The 18,321-nt window shown below is 31.3% G+C and overlaps 4 protein-coding genes and 1 long non-coding RNA gene across 16 annotated transcripts in view; 3 read left to right on the top strand and 2 right to left on the bottom strand.

The window, feature by feature from the left end:
• The window catches only part of LOC127064284 (transient receptor potential-gamma protein), a 71,540-nt gene extending 66,982 nt beyond the window's left edge, over positions 1–4,558 (bottom strand). For 4 of the 10 annotated variants that reach the window (XM_050995128.1, XM_050995124.1, XM_050995127.1 and 1 more), the window contains exon 1: positions 2,093–2,720. The gene's annotated coding sequence lies outside the window, so the exon portion shown is untranslated. Of the gene's footprint in view, positions 1–2,092; positions 2,726–3,992; positions 4,063–4,123 lie in introns of those variants that run through there. The other 6 variants (XM_050995126.1, XM_050995133.1, XM_050995129.1 and 3 more) reach the window with 4 other exon arrangements.
• Positions 4,559–4,982: 424 nt separating this feature from the next.
• LOC127064051 (probable tyrosyl-DNA phosphodiesterase) lies at positions 4,983–10,535 on the top strand. Of its 3 annotated transcripts, XM_050994554.1 has the most exons (7): positions 4,984–5,284; positions 5,382–5,459; positions 5,544–6,363; positions 6,452–6,988; positions 7,062–7,266; positions 7,344–7,504; positions 7,658–7,829. In XM_050994554.1, exons 1-6 carry the CDS (start codon positions 5,182–5,184, stop codon positions 7,479–7,481), a joined length of 1,881 nt encoding a protein of 626 aa, XP_050850511.1. In that variant the 5' UTR covers positions 4,984–5,181; the 3' UTR covers positions 7,482–7,504; positions 7,658–7,829. The 3 variants fall into 3 exon arrangements, with proteins under 3 accessions (XP_050850513.1, XP_050850511.1, XP_050850510.1); XM_050994556.1 differs by lacking the exons at positions 7,344–7,504; positions 7,658–7,829 and adding an exon at positions 10,396–10,535 and having other exon boundaries at positions 4,983–5,284; XM_050994553.1 differs by having other exon boundaries at positions 7,344–7,829.
• A 241-nt stretch (positions 10,536–10,776) lies between these two features.
• LOC127064056 (protein THEM6-like) lies at positions 10,777–15,758 on the top strand. The gene is made up of 4 exons (XM_050994565.1): positions 10,777–10,933; positions 11,613–11,827; positions 12,402–12,587; positions 13,274–15,758. The coding sequence occupies exons 1-4, from the start codon at positions 10,777–10,779 to the stop codon at positions 13,457–13,459; spliced, it is 744 nt and encodes a 247-aa protein (XP_050850522.1). The 3' UTR covers positions 13,460–15,758.
• On the bottom strand, positions 15,509–17,403 carry LOC127064063 (uncharacterized). The gene is made up of 2 exons (XR_007781577.1): positions 17,258–17,403; positions 15,509–16,558 (listed from the first exon to the last, which is right to left on the bottom strand). It is a non-coding gene; the product is annotated as an uncharacterized LOC127064063 (long non-coding RNA).
• On the top strand, positions 16,251–17,958 carry LOC127064057 (protein THEM6-like). The gene is made up of 3 exons (XM_050994566.1): positions 16,251–16,393; positions 16,798–17,012; positions 17,098–17,958. The coding sequence occupies exons 1-3, from the start codon at positions 16,255–16,257 to the stop codon at positions 17,332–17,334; spliced, it is 591 nt and encodes a 196-aa protein (XP_050850523.1). The 5' UTR covers positions 16,251–16,254; the 3' UTR covers positions 17,335–17,958.
• The last annotated feature ends 363 nt before the right edge of the window (positions 17,959–18,321 follow it).

Here is an 18,321-nt window from a genome sequence, read left to right as displayed (position 1 = left end):
TTTTGTGAACGATACGCATTTTGTATCTATAAGATTTAGTAACCATAGTAAAATTGCGCGAAGAGGCTACAAAATTTTTTTTAAATCTAAACAACTTCTTTTCGATTGCACCACTATTATCGACCCACACTATGTTTTCTCGACTAGAATTCTCTTAACGCGTTCATACATCAACACACATCGACACATATCGATAACGTACCAGTTTACTTCAATCATCTCGACCTTCGCCCTTAATTACTATATATCTCTTCGTTCTCTCTTTCTTCTTTGATACGAACATCCAATTAATCCTGATCACCGAAAAGATCTTTTATAAAGAACAAGAAACCTACGCTATCTTTTTCTTTATTTCTTTCTAACTATCTTGACATTCCCAACATCTATCTCCAAAAGCTTACATCCCAAGGGTTCGATCTCCAATTATCGGCTAACATTCTCGAACTTCAATTTCTTTGGGTTGATCGCGAAGCAACTTGGAACAAACTAAGATTAACACCGTGACGACTTAATTAAAATTATTTTGACGTTTCCTATTTTCGCGATAAATCTCGTACCTGTCACCCTTTGTCTCACGATTATTTCTCTTCCTCCTCTTTCGCAAGTTCATAATCGACTAAAATCAGAAAACTTTTCCCGTAATACGACAGGATTTTCGAGCTTTCGAAGAAAAATAAAGGAACGTATAGCTAAACGGAGAAAAATTGGTTCGCATTTTCAGAAGTTAACCGTATGTGCACGACCGTTCACGAATCTTTTTCGAGATAACGTCCAGATTGCTACGAAAGGCTATTTTCTCTAGTGGAAAAGGATATGTCGAGAAGACAACATCGATCTCCATGTATCTTTCTAATATGACTGTAAACAATGAAAAACTTCCGAGTATTATTTTAGCAATTTTAAAAGTCATCTCCAGTAAAAACCAACAGGTACATTTGTCACATATATACTTATGTACGCGTATATACCTATACACACACACACACACGCATACGCATATATATACACACGACGTGCGATAAAATGGCTTCTGTTCTCTCACGATTTGTACCGTAAATATACATATTCGTTTTTGTAAATAGGTATCTATTTACATACAGGTGTACTCACGTTTTCCTACATTCATAAATATTCTCATGTTTGCGACACGATGATGAACGAGAGTTACGATAAGCAACGTTAAGAAGACTAACAATAAAGAAAAGAATCGAAAAGCTTAGCCGTCGGACAAAGTTACGTTGATGCATGAGAATTAAATTTTTAAAAAATGCCCGCTATCCCCATCTCTCATCTTTTCCCAACAAATTTCCACTAGGTATAAAATTTGTCGCGATATATAAATCAGAACACTGAAACGATCCTATAAAAAGAAACAGAGACGGATAGAGGCAGAGAAAGAAGAAAAAAAAGGAAGGTATGGTTTTTAAATAACGTCGAAAGTTTACTAAATTTGTCTCCCGCGGAAATCTTCTCCCAGAATTGCTACTACACCATCGGTAGTAGCAAAACAACACTACCCCACCACCCATTCACTCTCGTCACGTGGAAAAGAATATGATCCGTCCACGACATTACTTTCTACATCGGATTTCCTCGTAATTTTTAACTTTGTTTTTAAGAACTTAAGAACTTCTTCCACCACTTCTCTTTCTTCAACTTCTTTATTCGAATAAATTGTAAAGTTTTCGCTTTTCTGAATCATCAATAAAAACTCGAGCAATAAAAAATGAATACCTTTCAAAAGTCCTTTCATATTTCTCACAAACTTTTGTTGTAACACATTACAATTTTTGTTATTGTTATCATTATTATTATTGTTATTATTTTTATTACTATTAATACTATTACTATTACTATTATTACTATCATCACTATATATCGTCGTCATTATCATCATCATCATCATCATCATCATCATCATTACTATTATTATTATTTCTACGTTTTCCATTGTTGTATTAATGAAAGAAAGAAAACAATAAAAAAAAAAAAAAAAAACAAAAGGAAAAATTGGAATGAAAAACTTAAATCATGCGTGAAGATCACTCTCACGATCGGATCATACATATCGATGTTCGGATCGTTGACTGACCTTGACTTTCCGACATCTCCGAGCAGCGATGGATCTTGACTGTTTTCTGAGCGCCTCCAGAGGAAACCGCTAGCCACGGAATTCGTCCGAGAAGCCTCCACCTCGGTGCCACTTCGTAAACTAGTCTTTTGCACCCCCGCCCTATGCTCGGCTTGATCGAAAAAATCACTTCGTGCACCGATTGTTTCGATATTTTAACAACCACGCCAAACAGTAGTAACAGCAACAGCAAGATTAACAACACGTCGACGAATGTGTATTATCACGATTTTGTTACTTGTGAAAAACAATCCGAATCGTCGTGTAAAATGAACGTCGTCAATTTCACCGAGGAACACGTAGAAAAATTGTGAGTGTGTGAGATCATTCGCAAAAACTTTATACGATGCTTTACTCTTCTCTATCTTTTCTGTTGCTTTTTTTGTTTCGTTTTTCTCTAATACAAATTCACAATTAACCTAATGAGATATATGTATATAGGTGTGTGTGTGTGTGTATATATATGTACACGTATATATGTATGTACGAAAAGATGAACGTGAAAGAGAAAGGAGGAGCAAACGAAAGGACGCGAATCGCTTGCGGCACAGTCTGGGCGGTAACTGAGGCGAATGTAGGCGTCCCGACGCTCAGCATCGCTCCCACCCCCCTTTTCCCTCTATCCACCAACGCTTATCTCCTACCACCTTCCAGAATCGTACTGGCCCTCTGCGCCTTTTATCGTTTCTATACTTCTCTCTCTCTCTCTCTCTCTCTCTCTCTCTCTCTCTCTCTCTCTCTCTCTCACACACACACACGATCTCTATCTCTATCTCTATCTTTCTCTTTGTTTGTCTGTCTCTTCTTTCGTTCTTTCTCTCTCTCTCTCTCTCTCTCTCTCTCTCTCTCTCTCTCTCTCTCTCTCTCTCTCTCTCTCTCTCTTCTCTCTCTTGCACAATAAGTATCACCAAACGAACTAAGTTTTCTTCATCGATTACGAAGCTACCGATATAAAAAAATATACACATGTTTATGTGTATATATATCACGTATGTGTAATGTATTTATACTTAGAACATATGCATGTTAAAATCTTGTTTGGAATAACATAACCACTATTACTCATTTACAATTCTTATAAAATAATCACTCGCAATAAACGTATGTACGACGATATTTCTAAAAATTACGTTAAAAAAAAAAAAAAAAAAAAAAAAGTTTCAAGCTCCATCGACGACAAAAATATATCGATTGATTGGTAACTATTTAATGAAAAGTAAATAAAAAGAAAATAAAACATGTTACGTGTATTAATATGTAATATACGTATTGTTCTCTTTGTGAGATAAAATTCCGTAATCTTTTTATCGTTTTATTTAGAGAAATAAAAGCAGCGAATTTGCCAGAAATAAAAGTTATCTTTCATCTCTTGAATTTCGTAGAATATCTAAAGCTCTTCTCTTTATTTCGTTAGTAGAACAATAATAATTATTGTCCCTCAATGCACTTCGAAGAGCACCTTTAAAATGAAAGAAAGAATTCAATTGAAATTCTAGTGAGACTTTAAAACGAACGGCTTCATACTTTTGTCGGATAATAATTTATCATCGTATATTTAGCGGTTTATCCATATCATTACACTCGAATCCACTCTGTCTCTTAGTTTACATTGCAATTAATCGAAATGCTTCGAACGCACGACTCTTTTTTCTTTTTCATTTTTTCTTTCTTTCATTTCTTTTCTTTGTTTTAATCCATTCGGAAAACGAGTACCAATCGTTAAGATTCGGCATCATCGCATTATATCAAAAGATTATAAATACGTATACTAATTAAAATTCGACAATATATGTATGTATATATAATATATGATATGTAATATGCATGCATGTACGTTCGTACGTATATGTTAATTACTTACGATATCCGAGCGTTAATTCGAAGAACATAACCTTAAGTGGCTTCGATGTCAAGTCTTCTCTTTGATATATCTAAACACAGAAATGCATTTATATAATTATTGAAAATAACGTGTATTTCACTAATACTTACATTTTGTCGAAAGACGCCATTTTTACGTGTATATTGTAAGAACACATTTATGTACATATTATGAAAATAATAAACCAAAATCTAAACGATAATACTCTTGAAGATAAGTAACACTGAATTTACGGAATAATATTGAGCATAGTAATTAATTATTACTTCGATTTATCTACGTGAGAAACTATATGAACTACTACGTATGAGAATATACGAAGGAACGAAATACACGCACGAACTTATGCCGACTGTGGTTAACGGAAGACTGTGACTAAGAGATAACAGCTTACGAAATACAAAGTATCTACTAGCAAAATAAATAAACAATGGAAAGGATCGTTAGGATGTGTACGTAATACAAAAGAACCGAAGGGCTCGAGAACGTTGTTTGATTATACGCATCGTAATACATTGGCGGGGTTATTTCAAGATGACGTCACTTTTACTTTCACCGTTACGAATTAAGCGCCCTCTTTCACGAGCGCCAAAATATGAAACGTTTATTTGATACCTTTTCGATATTAATAGTCGAGATATTTTCTTATATATTTATGAAAATTTATTGATTCACGTAATCGTTATAATTCTTTTGTAAAGATTCGATGCTAAATAATTCAATGAAATATTTTTGAACAAGTAAATGATTATGAATAATAAGCTGTATCACGAAAGATGATAGTAAAATTATTTGATTCAAGAATCAGCAACGTTGACAGCGGATCGATATTACAGATATAAGCTTCGTTCACAACGCGAACGAAAGATCGATTGTGAGGAATTCTATTGGTTCGATGAACGAGACTGACAAATCATGTAACTTTGTTATTTAGAAATTATCCTTGAGTTTTTCACTATGAAACTGTTCTTTCCTTTCTGGAATTTACGAATTGTCATAATTCTAACTGATTGTGTACGATTGATTAGAATTAGATTAATAAAGTGTTGTTATTTGTGATAAGAATTAAATAAGAATTAGATTAATAATAAATTATTAAAGTATGATTGATAAGAATTAGATTAATAAAGTGTATATTTCTATTTAATCTTACAATTTATTACCTTCTATGCGTCTTTCTTATTTGTTAAATATTTTCTTTTTTGTAACAAATGATGTTAAATATATGTTGAAAGTTATGAATACTGCCATGAATCGTGTAAAAGTAAATGGTAATATCTACTTTTTGTTTTTTTCTTCTCAAATAAATATTATTTAATAATAAATGTTTCAAATTATAATTAACATGTCTTTTTGTTTATAATACAGTTAGAGACAAATGTCCCTTTATGGAAAAATGTTATCGAAAAAATCCTATACATTTTGCAGAAATGTCACATCCTCATCGTAAGTATTTTTTTAGGATTTTATATTACAAATATGTTATAATAATTAGTATAAAATAATCAAAAAAATGTTATCCCTTTTCAGTTGAAAGATTGGTAATTGATCAATTGGATGACACAATAAAAATACCTGATGTTCTTGATTTTGAGTGTGATCGCTCTCAATTGTTGGATCAATTAAAGGTGATACAAATTGTAATGAGAAAAGAAAGGGACAAGGACAGAGATAGTTTCTTAAAATTAAAGAATGACCTACTTCCAACAGATATTACAAAAAATTCTACTACCTCAAAAAGTCCAAATAAAGTAAGTAATTCAGAAGATCGTAGTTTAGATTTTGAAAATCAGCAGAGCTCAAGCTCATCGGTATCTATAATGGATACTTATGAATCTTGTAAATTGAACAAAGATAGAGAAGAAATACGAAAAAAGGCAATAAAAAAAATGAAACAGCAAGGTTTCGAAATATCTTTAGTAGAACCTGGAGAATTTGCTGTTAAATATGCCCTTGCTGCTCCCTATTACATATTTTTTACAAGAATAGACAAATCGTTACCGACATATAATCAACCACTTTCTATAACCTTTCCTGAAATATTAGATAAAAGTCTTGGAGAAATTAAATCCAGTTTACAAATTAATTTCATGGTCGATGTTGGCTGGCTTTGTTTGCAATATTTATTAGCAGGACAGAAAGCCGATATAACAATTTTATACGGAGATGGAGGTAGAGTAGATAAGGAAAAGGTAGGCAAGAACATTACTTTGGTACCTATTCCTCAACCAATACAGTATGGTTGTCATCATACAAAGATGATGATACTGGAATATAATGATGGTGGAATCAGAATTGTAGTATCTACTGCAAATTTATATGCGGATGATTGGGAGAATAGAACTCAAGGGTATGTAAACATATCCTCCAACTATCTAGCATTTCTTTTTTTTCAAATGGTAAGTCTAAAAGAATTAAATTACTTTAATCCTAATTAGACTTTGGATCTCTCCTCATCTACCTTCATTATCGAACCTCGATGGTACGAATAATGGAGAATCTAAGACCGGTTTCAAAAAAGACTTTTTACAATATTTGAAAAGTTACAAACAACAAGCATTAAGCAGATGGATTGCTATCGTAGAAAAGGCGGATTTTGCAGACGTTAACGTTTTCTTCATTGCCTCCGTACCCGGTAATTACCGTCAGACCGGTGTAGACGCATGGGGACATAAAAAGTTGGGTTATGTTCTTTCCACATATGCTAGTTTACCATTAAATTCAATGGATTGGCCTATAATTGCACAAAGTTCCAGTATAGGAACCTTAGGATTGAGTTACGAAAAATGGGTACAGAGAGTTATAGTATCATCTATGTCAAGAACAAAAGAATTGACAATTCTTCCAAATTTTCATTTTATCTTTCCCACTCAAAAAAATTACGAAGAAAGTTTTGACTGTCAGAATGCTTGTTGCTGTTTATGCTATAGACAGCAAACGCATTCGAAACAAAAATGGCTCGAAAAATATTTATGGCAAGTCAAAATTCATATATTCTTTTCTTTCTTTTCCAAATAGATTTCGTTAAACGTAATAACATTTTTACAGTCAATGGAAAGCTTCAAAGACATCCAGAGATAAAGCAATGCCTCACATTAAGTCTTACACGAGATTGTCTCCAGACTTGAAAAGAATGGCTTGGTTCGTGCTCACCAGTGCAAATTTGAGCAAAGCTGCATGGGGAACAGAAATGAAGAAATTCTATTCCATCTCGAATCACGAAGCTGGTGTATTATTCCTTCCTACATTTATCGTGAGTATCAAAGACAAAGATCAAATAATATCAAGTATTGTCTGGCATTTGATTTATACGATATATTTTTCTCGAAGACCGGAGAAACGACATTCCCTATAGAAAAGGAAAATGACGACTCGAATATTCAGCCATTTCCCATTCCATACGACCTTCCATTAATTCCTTACAAGTCTGAGGATAATCCATTTGTGAATGACATTTTCGACGAATGAAATGTTTCCCCAAAATTACTTAGGTATGTTCGATCTACGTTATAATGGACGATATGTGATCTTGTCATCGCCCCTTCCACTCCCACTTCCACTTCCATTTCCTCTTCCTCTTCCCTCTCCTATTCCGCTCCTCCTCCCACCATTATACTTACTATATTTAATACATTTTTTTATAGTGTATACTCAACGGTATGTCTACAAATATGCTCAATGGTATGTCAACAAATATTTTCAAATAAAAATTTATTTCAACGTAAGTAAATTCGGATATTTCGTTATTATAACTTCCCAACCGGCGTGGAAGTGGAAATATTTAAAAAAAGAAAAAAATAAAGAAATAAAAGAATAGTAGATAAACTATTAAATAAATGCTCGTTCTCAGGTTCGTCACGTAAAGAGAAAATTTTGTAAAAGTGAATCGGCTCTTGCAAAATTTTTGGATTAGGTACGTAAGACGACAACTTTTTTTCTCAGTATCACTCGACTTCGTGAATTCGAGTCAGTTACCTCTGCGGGTACGCGTTTTCCATAAAACATCAGCAAGAAAGCGCTTCCTGATGAGAGGCGGAGACATCATCCACCACTTCGAAGTAATATTGACTGGTTTGTGCATGCTCTGACTTCGAACAAGGTTTAGCCAGTCTTCTTCTCTTTTTTATTTCTCTCTCTCTCTCTCTCTCCCTCTCTCTCTCTCCCCCTCCCCCGACTCTCTTGCTCTGTCTACTGGAAGCAATTAAACGAAGTATTCGAATATTTCGCAATGAGAATTATTGATTGATCTGCCTATGGATATCTTAAGCAGCCTTGAACAACAAAGATCTCCAGTTCCGCTGTATACACCTTTATATTACGTATAGTATTTATATGCCTATGTGTAGAGAAAAAAAAAAGAAAAGAGAAGTAAAAAAAAAAAAGAAACACATAGATACATAAACATTTCTGTATACGTAAATGGCTTCGTCACAGCTCGTACGTTCCGTCCAAGGACATCGTCGAGTTATTACAGTAAATTTCTCGTGGAAGAGCTAAACACGAACAATGACTATTCCTCCAGATAAATCTTTTCGATAATCGAGAAAATCCGGTCGAGCAGATATCGATTAATCCCATATATTTACATATATCCCCCTTTTATCCTTAACAGTTTATGCAAACATCGTTTGTGACAAACACATTCTGTACTCTATATTCTTTTTTCTGTCACTTTTTTTCTTCTTTTTATATACTGGTATCGCCTAACTAAAATTGACTATTTTTACGTTTATCGATAAAATTGATAGCTCGTAATCTTGAAAGTGGATAATGTCTGTCTTACAATGAAATATGAACATGAACGAGATAATCTTGTTCACTCCCGTTGTGATCCTCGCTGTACTCTAATTTTGACGTTCGTTAAATTTGACAAAAAAAAAAAGAAAAAGACATAAAAGAGAAATAAGAGACATTGGAATTACAAAAACAAAAGAATAATCTTAAATACAAAAGAGAAGTTTGTAAGAGTACATCCGTCTTCGATAAAGTTTCGTCGAAAAATAAAAAATTGGCCAGGGTTTCCGCGAAGTCTGGTTACTCCCACCGCTATGAAAGTCCAATCCTCCCCCGTAAGCGAGAACGTTCTAAGCGCAGATGCGAGAGCTCAGAAAGAAACGATCTGGCCGACACGACGACGACGACGACGACGATAACGACGATGACGGTGTGTTGAACACATCGAGCTAAAGGATTATCAGTTGTTGAGATGTCTTCGATACGAACGGGCTTCCTCTTAGGTCTTCGTACAGGTGTGTGTGTGTGTGTATGTGAATATGAATGTATATTCGTGTGTTCATACATTCATTTCCGTAATTGTGTTGTCATCACATCGTTGTCGATGCTATATTATTGTTTAATAACACATGCATCAGATGCAGAGATGAATATTCCTTCGATGAATATTCATTCTAACGTCTCATTTTAAGCTTTCATCGATTTTGCGTTACATTTACTCAAGTCTTTCGTTAAGAATATTAACGAAGAATGATTTTAGTGAAAACGCTTGAATTTAGGGTTGCTCCGCGTTCCGGTACGTGCTTTGCATGATAAATCTCGTTGAAAGTGAGCTCGCTCCTATCGAAAGTAGGTTCGATTCGAAATGCAAACTATCGCAATGTAATTATATTCATCGTGAAATGTTCGTTCTTTCCCTCTTTCTTTTTCCTTTTGTTATAAATAATTTATTTAATAAATAAATATCGCGTGATAAGAAATTCATTGATATTCGTATTCGTCTAATTTGTTGTACGTATTACGTACGTACATATATACGTGTATAAAAAGAAAGTAATACAAACGGCAAACTATTACGCATTTTTATTTTTCGTTTTATTGTCACGCAATTTAGCCACCCCTTTGTCGCGATACAGAGCATAATCAATAACTGCTGAGTGTGGAATCGATGTACGTGATAAAAAAAAGGTGTTAAGTAAACAACGATATAATTGTGTCTCAGTTTGAAAAATCATATAAATAAAATGAATTATTATATTCTCCTAATTACATTCATACATTATTACGGGACGAGTTAATACATTTTCTTTTCTATTAAAATCAAAAGGAACGTATTAACATGTTCTTCCTGGTTATTATCTTCGAGGTGAAAGAAAAGTTGTAACCGGAAGAGTTAATCGTCACGTATATACATACACATATATATATTATAAATATATACATATCTGACCCTGACAAAATCATACGTCAAATATATTATCGAATCTTTACTGTGACTCATTTAGCATATGAAATGTGAGGTACCGAGAATTTTCTGCAATTTTATTTGCAATACTCGTTAACATTATCGTGACCTTCGTCTGGGACAATACTTTTGCTACATATGTTTGTTTGTTTGTCCATTCATTCACAGTAAGAGAACCCTCAGTTGCAGGATCGAAGTCTTCCGAGTGTGACGTAAAGAGGCTGAAAAAAAGAAATTATTAAACAAATAAATACAGAGCTCTTTGTTATTCGATAACTCGATGAATACGATGACAATTTTTCGAAAAATCAGGAGGTGTCCTTAAAGATATTATTGAACAAGACTCTGTGAAACAAAACATTTAAAAAGTGTCTTTTAACATGATAAAGAGAGGCCAGAACTTTTTATCAACGAAAAGTGAACTGTCTCGAGCTCGAATCGATAACAACACGGCTTCCCGCCAGCTGAAAGCTTCCAAAGTCTGACCGAATTACAACAACCCATTGACCATTATCGTCCCAGCAGGACGACAGAACCATCAACGAAAGGACGATAGATATTAGGATGATAACTTGTTGGGTCCTAGCCGGTATCCTCGGTGCCGTCATACTCCTTCATCTTCTCGTCGAGGTTCATTATTTCCTACGTATGTTCTTTACGGTATTCCTTGCGAGATTCTGTAAAAAGAAAATTCATATACTTGATGAAGCATCGGTCTATGGTAAGTACTTTGACGAATAATATTCTAACGATCATTCTTTCTCTTTTCATTTTTGCAAAAAAATAATTTTCTGATAGGTCTATTTCCTTTTGTTTTGTACCTATATCGGAAGAGTTATCGAAGATTTTTATATTCTGACTATAGGTTGTTAAAAAAGAAAAAGTTTAGAACTTAAAGGAAACTTTTATAAAAAGTTTTCTTACTCTTGGATAGAAAACTTCTTAAAAGTTTAAAAGTATTTACTATATAATTATAACAAACTAAATCCTTTTGATAATCTATTTGATAAAACATTTAGTGAAAATCCTTGATCTACATGTCATAGACGACGAACAAAAACTTGTATTTCGTGTTAAAAATTACATTACAATTGTCTAAATCTTAAATCCATTTTTTTAAACATTCGACTAAAAAGTATTAATTTTTAAACTTCGATCGATCGGCAAGGGACAAGCGATGCAGCAAGCAAGCTAGGAGAATCCTTATGATTGCTTGTGTCGGCCTTGCACATGTCTCGTGTAAACCTTGACCTATAGAGAGAATCAGCTGTGATTGATAGAATACAAATAGTCGGGGAAATAAAGTCGAGGAATATTGTTACACAAAAAAAAAGAAAGAAAAGAAAAAGTAAGAATGAAAAAGATTTATTATAAGATTATCTTTCTTTTTCCTTTACTAGGTATTTGTACTACGACCGATGTAGACACTCTTCTCTACCACATGAACAATGCGAGATACCTACGGGAATTGGACTTTGCTCGGGCCGATTTTTACGAGCGAACTGGTCTCTATCGTGAGATTTGCTCCCAAGGATCTGGTGTCGTTCAAGGAGCAGCAACGATACGTTATCGACGGTTTCTCAAACCTCTAACTATTTACAAGATAACTTCAAAGGTGAGCGTGAAGAAATTAGCAATGTATGTCAGTTAATTTCTTTGAAGATTTAATTCTTAGGTACTCGCTTGAGTTTGTCAAATAAAATCTAAATCTTAGAATCTATGTATATTCCGATGTGTTTACAGCCGTTTCTTATTCTCTTCTTTCTCTTTCATTTTTTTCTCTTTACTTCTGAGTATTTGATCTTTTCTAAAAACATTTACACGAATCTTAACTGTTGTGATATCGATCGATTAAACAAGGTATATATATATATATATATATATATATATATACATATATGTGTGTATATAATTAAAGAACAAAAAATTCTATTAAATAATTTCATCCGAACTATTGGATTAAATTCTTTTGAAATTTATACTAAAAATTAAGTTATCTAAAATGCGTGTATCCACATGTAATTTCGACCTTATTCCATTTCCGATTTCGAAATTTAAAAATTGAAATGTTTCTAAACAAAATATTTCAGGAAGAATATTTAAAAGGATGTTAGCCATTAACGCGATCTATATCGATCTACACAAAAGCGTTGGTTTTTATTTTTTATACAATTTTTTTAATATTGCAGATCATTTATTGGGACGAAAAAACGATTTTTATGGAACACCGTTTTGTCACGCCAAGCGATGGATTTATCCGAGCTATAGCTATCTGCAGGCAAAGACTTTTAGACTGCAGTGCAGAAACGGTTATGGGTACTCTCGTTGATCGAGGTGTTAAACAAAATGGTAACGTCGAGTCGGGTGTTACACAGGTAAAATGACAACTATCATAATTACAAGATTTCAAAATCTATAATTTTTGTTATTATGACGTCATGAGTAATTGAACACTGATTGATTTCTCATTGAACGTATCATTGTAACATGTATCAATACATTTTTCATTAATAACATCAATTTTATTATATGATTATATCATCTTATATACATAATTTACAAGATAAGGCAATTAAGAAGAAACACTTAGACAATATTTTTCCTTTTCAAATACAAAATCTTCCATACTTTACATAATCGCTAGATTTATGGACATTGTATGCCTAGTTTTACTAAAACCTGTCGTATTAATGTAGTTCATTAACATACAATATTTTGTCATTATTATGTATATTAGTTTTACTTTTAAATCATTAGATTTATTAACATACATTTTTATATATTCATACGATTGCATCACTATATATTGATTTAGGTGATTCAACATAAAATCTGAATTTTTGAAAGATCTGAAAAATTTCGAGTTCCATAACACTAATGTTATAAATGATCAAGCCATTTGAAGTGTTTCTATATAAAATGTATCATCTTGTATAAAATGCATATTACTATAAAATCCTAATATAAAAAAGATATAACTGATAATATCTCATATATACTATCTTAATATAATAAATCGCAATTGATGAATAATTTCTAATAAATTCAATAAATTTTCTAGATAACTCACGTGAGGCCAGAGATACCACCAGAAGTAGCAAGATGGTTGGAAAGTAATGAAATTTCTTCTGCGATTCTTCGACAATCAATTATGCCTACAGTAAATACCACAACAACAGCAATGACGACGATGACGACGACGACAACGACGACAACCACGACGACGACAACACCTTCGAATTGCTGACAAGACGAGACCGCGACGAATGGCGTCGCAGAAACTACGATCTACGTAACCACTACCGTTTAAATGTACGGTACGCGAGAACAAGAAAAGCGCCGTGTTTATATGTACCTTCATTCAGGACAACGTTTCCAAGTGAACTGATCATGAACTAATCACTTTGTTTGTTGATAATTCGGAGAAGTATCTGAGATTCTTCCTATGTTTATATATGTGTGTATGTATATATACACATCTTTCTCATACGACTCTTTGCTCCACGTAAATATATTATATTCAATATCTATTAATGTATATGTATATGTAGACAAAAATAACAACACGGTGCTTTCACGATGACTGCTCAGGGCTATTATTTGATGACCGAGAACAAATATTTACACGTAGACATTTAACAATAAGATTTATTCTTATCGTCGCTTCGAGTTTAAAAAATAAAAAATGGGGATACGCTTCATGATGTGAATTAGCAAGAAAAAGAACAACTAGTTCTATAAACAAAAGAACGAAGCACGATACGAGAAATTGCGTGCAACTAATATATAATACGTATGTATGTATGTATATTGTATGTATGTTTCTCCTAGAAACCTAAACTATAAAAATTATTAGATACTTTTACTCTGAGTATATACAGGGTATTAAACTTGACTTGACTACGCAAAGTATGTCGAGTCAAAAATTTTATCGAGAAACAAACAAGTTAACGATATTCTCTTTCTTTTATGAATCAACGTACTTTTATTATCAATTTTAACTTATAAAAAAAAGTTTAATTGTTGCTTTCTTTAAATGAAATAATATCTTACCAGAATATTATTTCGCATCATTAAAATCAATTACTTAAGTTATATCAAATATTCTGTACATATACATAAATGTAATGATCTTAGAAAAGATGAAACATCCGTATATGAGCTGATGATTATGAAAGTGGCCTAAGTCATACACACAAACACATTTGCTTTTTAATGATTACACATTACTATAATATAGATCGACAGAATAAATGATAAATTCAATTGTCCCAAATTTTTGACTTAGTCCATTTTTATAAATACTGCTCATATATATATATATATATACACAGGCATACATAATATATATGTTATATCATTTATGATGGGAATTTTTACCTAAGTCACCATTTTACATATTCATGCATTTAATTAAATGTATATTTCGTTTATACATAATGTATTAATTACAGTTCATTATCCATTTAAAGAAACGATACAAATTTAAATACAAGCTACTAGAAATAGTATTTATCGCGATCTATATTATTATTGATCGATTTTTAAACACAATTTTTTCTTCTCTTTTTTCTTTCCTTATTGAAATAAGCTTTAATCTTTTCGCTCTAAACGGTGTATATATGCGATGTATATAAACGGTGTATATAATATCAATTTTATTTCATACTCAACACCGAATGTCTTAGAAAATTGACAATTACGATATAATATTATATTTTGGAATTTATCACACGAAATTATAATATTAAGCAAGTTTTCATTTTTAATCGTTTTTATAATTTTATTATCTTATAATTGTAAAAATATCATATACACACACACACACACATATATATTAAAAATATAATATTTAATTAAATTTTAAAAGAAGTTTAAAATAAAAATATAAAAAGTTATTTTCAAAAAATAATTTTATTTATTGTAATAAAATACATCACTAAACTTATAGAATACAAAAATTAATCAAGCACTGTAAAATTTTCCGTACACGAGAAATATATTATTTTACAAGCACCAAAAGCGAAAGGATTGAAGATCAACTAGGAAGGAAATATATATGCAAGGCAACACGTAAATTTGTATAAAGTAATTTGAATTTCTATTAATCGTTGTATTTTAACGATGAAAATTTCAAAGAAAACATTCTTTCAGATTTAATTGATCGAAAAGACGAGAATATCTTCGAAAGTACGTCACATCAAAGTTCTCTTTTCAAAAAGCTCGTTCATTTTTTAATTCCGTTATATCACACTTGGAACTCATAAAAATTATAAATATATTATCATCTACTTATATTTATGAAATAAATGAATTTCTATATTAGCACAATTGACGACAAATTGAAATTTATAGTTCGTTTAGAGAAATAAAAACGAAAGAAAGAAATATAAAACAAAAAAAAAAGTAATAGCGAGTAGCGAAATACGCTTTGTTATTATATATCTAGATTGTTCTGTAATAAAATTATTACTACGTTGTGAATATGTTCTCGATGTTGTTGTCGTCCAGAAAATATTAGAAAATAAAGAATTTACAGAAATCAATATCGATTTTTTAAAATTTTCTTTATTTTTTATTTGAAATTTTTTACTCTCTTTTTATTAAATGCTTTTATTCAAACTTCGCTTATTATATCATCTAATTATATTGTATAAACTAAACAAATTAAATAAACCATGAAGAGTATTGATGTTTTCGAACTCAAAATAATTATTATTTTATGTATTATTTTTATAATATCTACATATAAAAAATGATTAGGTTTAACTTTCTTAATATTTTTAATTTTGTATCCTGATTTTTGTCACTAAAAAAAAATCATCGTTTATTGATCGGTAAGAAATTGCTAGCTGGCATTGAATTTACGCGTTCAACACAGACAAAACAATGAAAGTCACGTTTTTTTGATCTATGCCCAAGTCGATCAGTCTTGCTTCGTCATCAGAGGAATAAGTCACGTTATTCGTACTCTTTCGCTTACAAAACATTCTTTATTTGCATATTTTTTTTACTTAGGTATTTTTATAATAATAAGACAGAATGTTGGATTATTGTTTCTGGATTATTTTAATTATTTATTTCATTGACGTAAATTATTTCTTTCGACTAATATTTACTTTCGTTTGGTCTAAATGTATGCAAAAGAAAACAAAACTTATGAATGAAACTACAATATATGGTAAGCATTTAACAATTAAAATTTCATTTTTAATTTAATCTCAACTGTATCTAATTTTTACTTTTAAATTATTTATCGCGCTTGAGCACGAAGTAACAAGTTAATTTTTCATAACTATCTCGCACTATTTTCACAAATTATTTGGCTTTTTTGTACAACGTAATTCTGAAAAAAAATGCTTAAATTACTGTTTATTTAAACAATGTCAAGTAATAACAAAAATATAAAAAATCGATTTGATACGATAATTAAACAGTCCGTTCAAACGAAACAACTATTTTGTTTTTCATAAACATATTTATATCCTTTTTTCAATCATTTTCAATCACTATTTATTCATGTAGATACTTCAAATCGATTTGATTAATCCACAAAAAAACAACATTATTCAATTTGTTTTTCAGGTATATGTACTACTCAAGATTTGGACGCTGTAATGTCACATATGAATAATGCAAGATATCTACGTGAAATAGATTTCGCTCGTTTTCATTACTTCATCCAAACCGAAGCATTTTCCTTGATGAGGAAAATGGGTGCCACGGCAGTTCTCGGTGGTTCATCCACAAGATATCGACGACCGATTCCTTTCCTCATGGTATACAAAATCACGACGAAGGTAAACTAACGTATCAAAAAATTCTTAGGATAACGGTAAAGTTTGCGTTAAACTCTCGTGATAAAACGATATTTTTCCATTGCAGCTTATTTATTGGGACGAAAAAAGTTTATATTTCGAACACAAGTTCATCAACCTCCGAAATAATTTTATTCACACGATCATTCTCACCAAGCAAACAACGATCGGTTTGAAGATATCTTTGACCGAGTTCCTCCAAAAACTTGAACCTGAAATTAATTTACCTGAAATAACCCAAGATCTCAAATTATGGTTAGAATCGATGGAATATTCCTCTCAGAAACTCAAAAAGAAGAATTAAAAGAAGTCTTTCTTTTTTTTTTCTATATCCAGATTTTTCACAAAGTTCTTGATATTATATACGAGTTCTATTTTATTTATTTCATCTCAATTTATTTTTAATTAAAAATTTGTCCATATATCTTTCGGGTGTTTTAGGTTAATGGATATTTTTTCTAATGTTATATAAAAAATGCTTATATTTGTATATAACGTATATAAAATTAACATTTTTTTAATTATTTATACTTGTGATATAAAAAATAGAAAAAACCGAATACTAGTGGGAGAAAGCACTAGTTATGTTAGGTTAAAAACTCTCCTTGTCATGTCGAGAGAAAACAAATGAATCACTAGTTCAATGAAAAGACGACTTAACGATGACTTAACTTGAAAACAAATGTAATACGTACCATTTAAAAGTTTTAAAAACTCTATGATAACTTTTTAAATGATGTACTATTTTTATATCTAAAAGTTCATAACGTTTATCTAAAGTAATTTTATGCTTTAGATGATAATTATTTATACGTTTGTACGATTTATATACGGAAGACGATTTATATACGGAAGAATTTAATTGTTATTGTTGTTCTTGTTGTATTGAAGTTAATAAAAAATGGGATTTGGATAAAATTAAAAAAAAGTCATTATTTTTTATTACCACGTCCAACCTTCCTCGAGATATTAATCAAAAGTAAGATCGATTATCGTGATTATCGGATTCGATCGATCATTTTTAATTAAGTCGAAACAAACTACCTCGTTCAATGTCAAATTTGAAAAAAAAGAATCGAACACTTGAATATGAAATGTGGTACAAAGATCGTGAAGAAGATTGCAAATAACAAAAATATATTTTTAGAGTAATAAATAACACATGCTAATTTCTGTAATTATTATTCTATGTGTAATCACATGATAAATTTGAAGAGAAAAAATATCAATAAATACCAATAAATAAGGTGAAATCAATATTCGTTTAATTATTTTACATAAATAAAGTGAT

The sequence above is a fragment of the Vespula vulgaris genome, chromosome 5 (genome assembly GCF_905475345.1).
Source record: "Vespula vulgaris chromosome 5, iyVesVulg1.1, whole genome shotgun sequence".
Taxonomy (NCBI): Eukaryota; Metazoa; Arthropoda; class Insecta; order Hymenoptera; family Vespidae; genus Vespula; species Vespula vulgaris.
Note: the sequence above shows the minus strand (reverse complement) of the source record. Positions and strands in the feature narration are given on the sequence as shown.

Coding starts and splice junctions, on each gene's coding strand:
- LOC127064051 (XM_050994554.1), top strand. CDS start 5,182: ATGCGTCTTTCTTATTTGTTAAATATTTTCTTTTTTGTAACAAATGAT. Junction 5,285..5,381: donor GAATCGTGTAAAAGTAAATG/GTAATATCTACT, acceptor TTTATAATACAG/TTAGAGACAAATGTCCCTTT. Junction 6,989..7,061: donor TGGCTCGAAAAATATTTATG/GCAAGTCAAAAT, acceptor ACATTTTTACAG/TCAATGGAAAGCTTCAAAGA.
- LOC127064056 (XM_050994565.1), top strand. CDS start 10,777: ATGATAACTTGTTGGGTCCTAGCCGGTATCCTCGGTGCCGTCATACTC. Junction 11,828..12,401: donor TTTACAAGATAACTTCAAAG/GTGAGCGTGAAG, acceptor TTAATATTGCAG/ATCATTTATTGGGACGAAAA. Junction 12,588..13,273: donor TCGAGTCGGGTGTTACACAG/GTAAAATGACAA, acceptor TAAATTTTCTAG/ATAACTCACGTGAGGCCAGA.
- LOC127064057 (XM_050994566.1), top strand. CDS start 16,255: ATGTTGGATTATTGTTTCTGGATTATTTTAATTATTTATTTCATTGAC. Junction 16,394..16,797: donor GAATGAAACTACAATATATG/GTAAGCATTTAA, acceptor TTTGTTTTTCAG/GTATATGTACTACTCAAGAT. Junction 17,013..17,097: donor TATACAAAATCACGACGAAG/GTAAACTAACGT, acceptor TTTCCATTGCAG/CTTATTTATTGGGACGAAAA.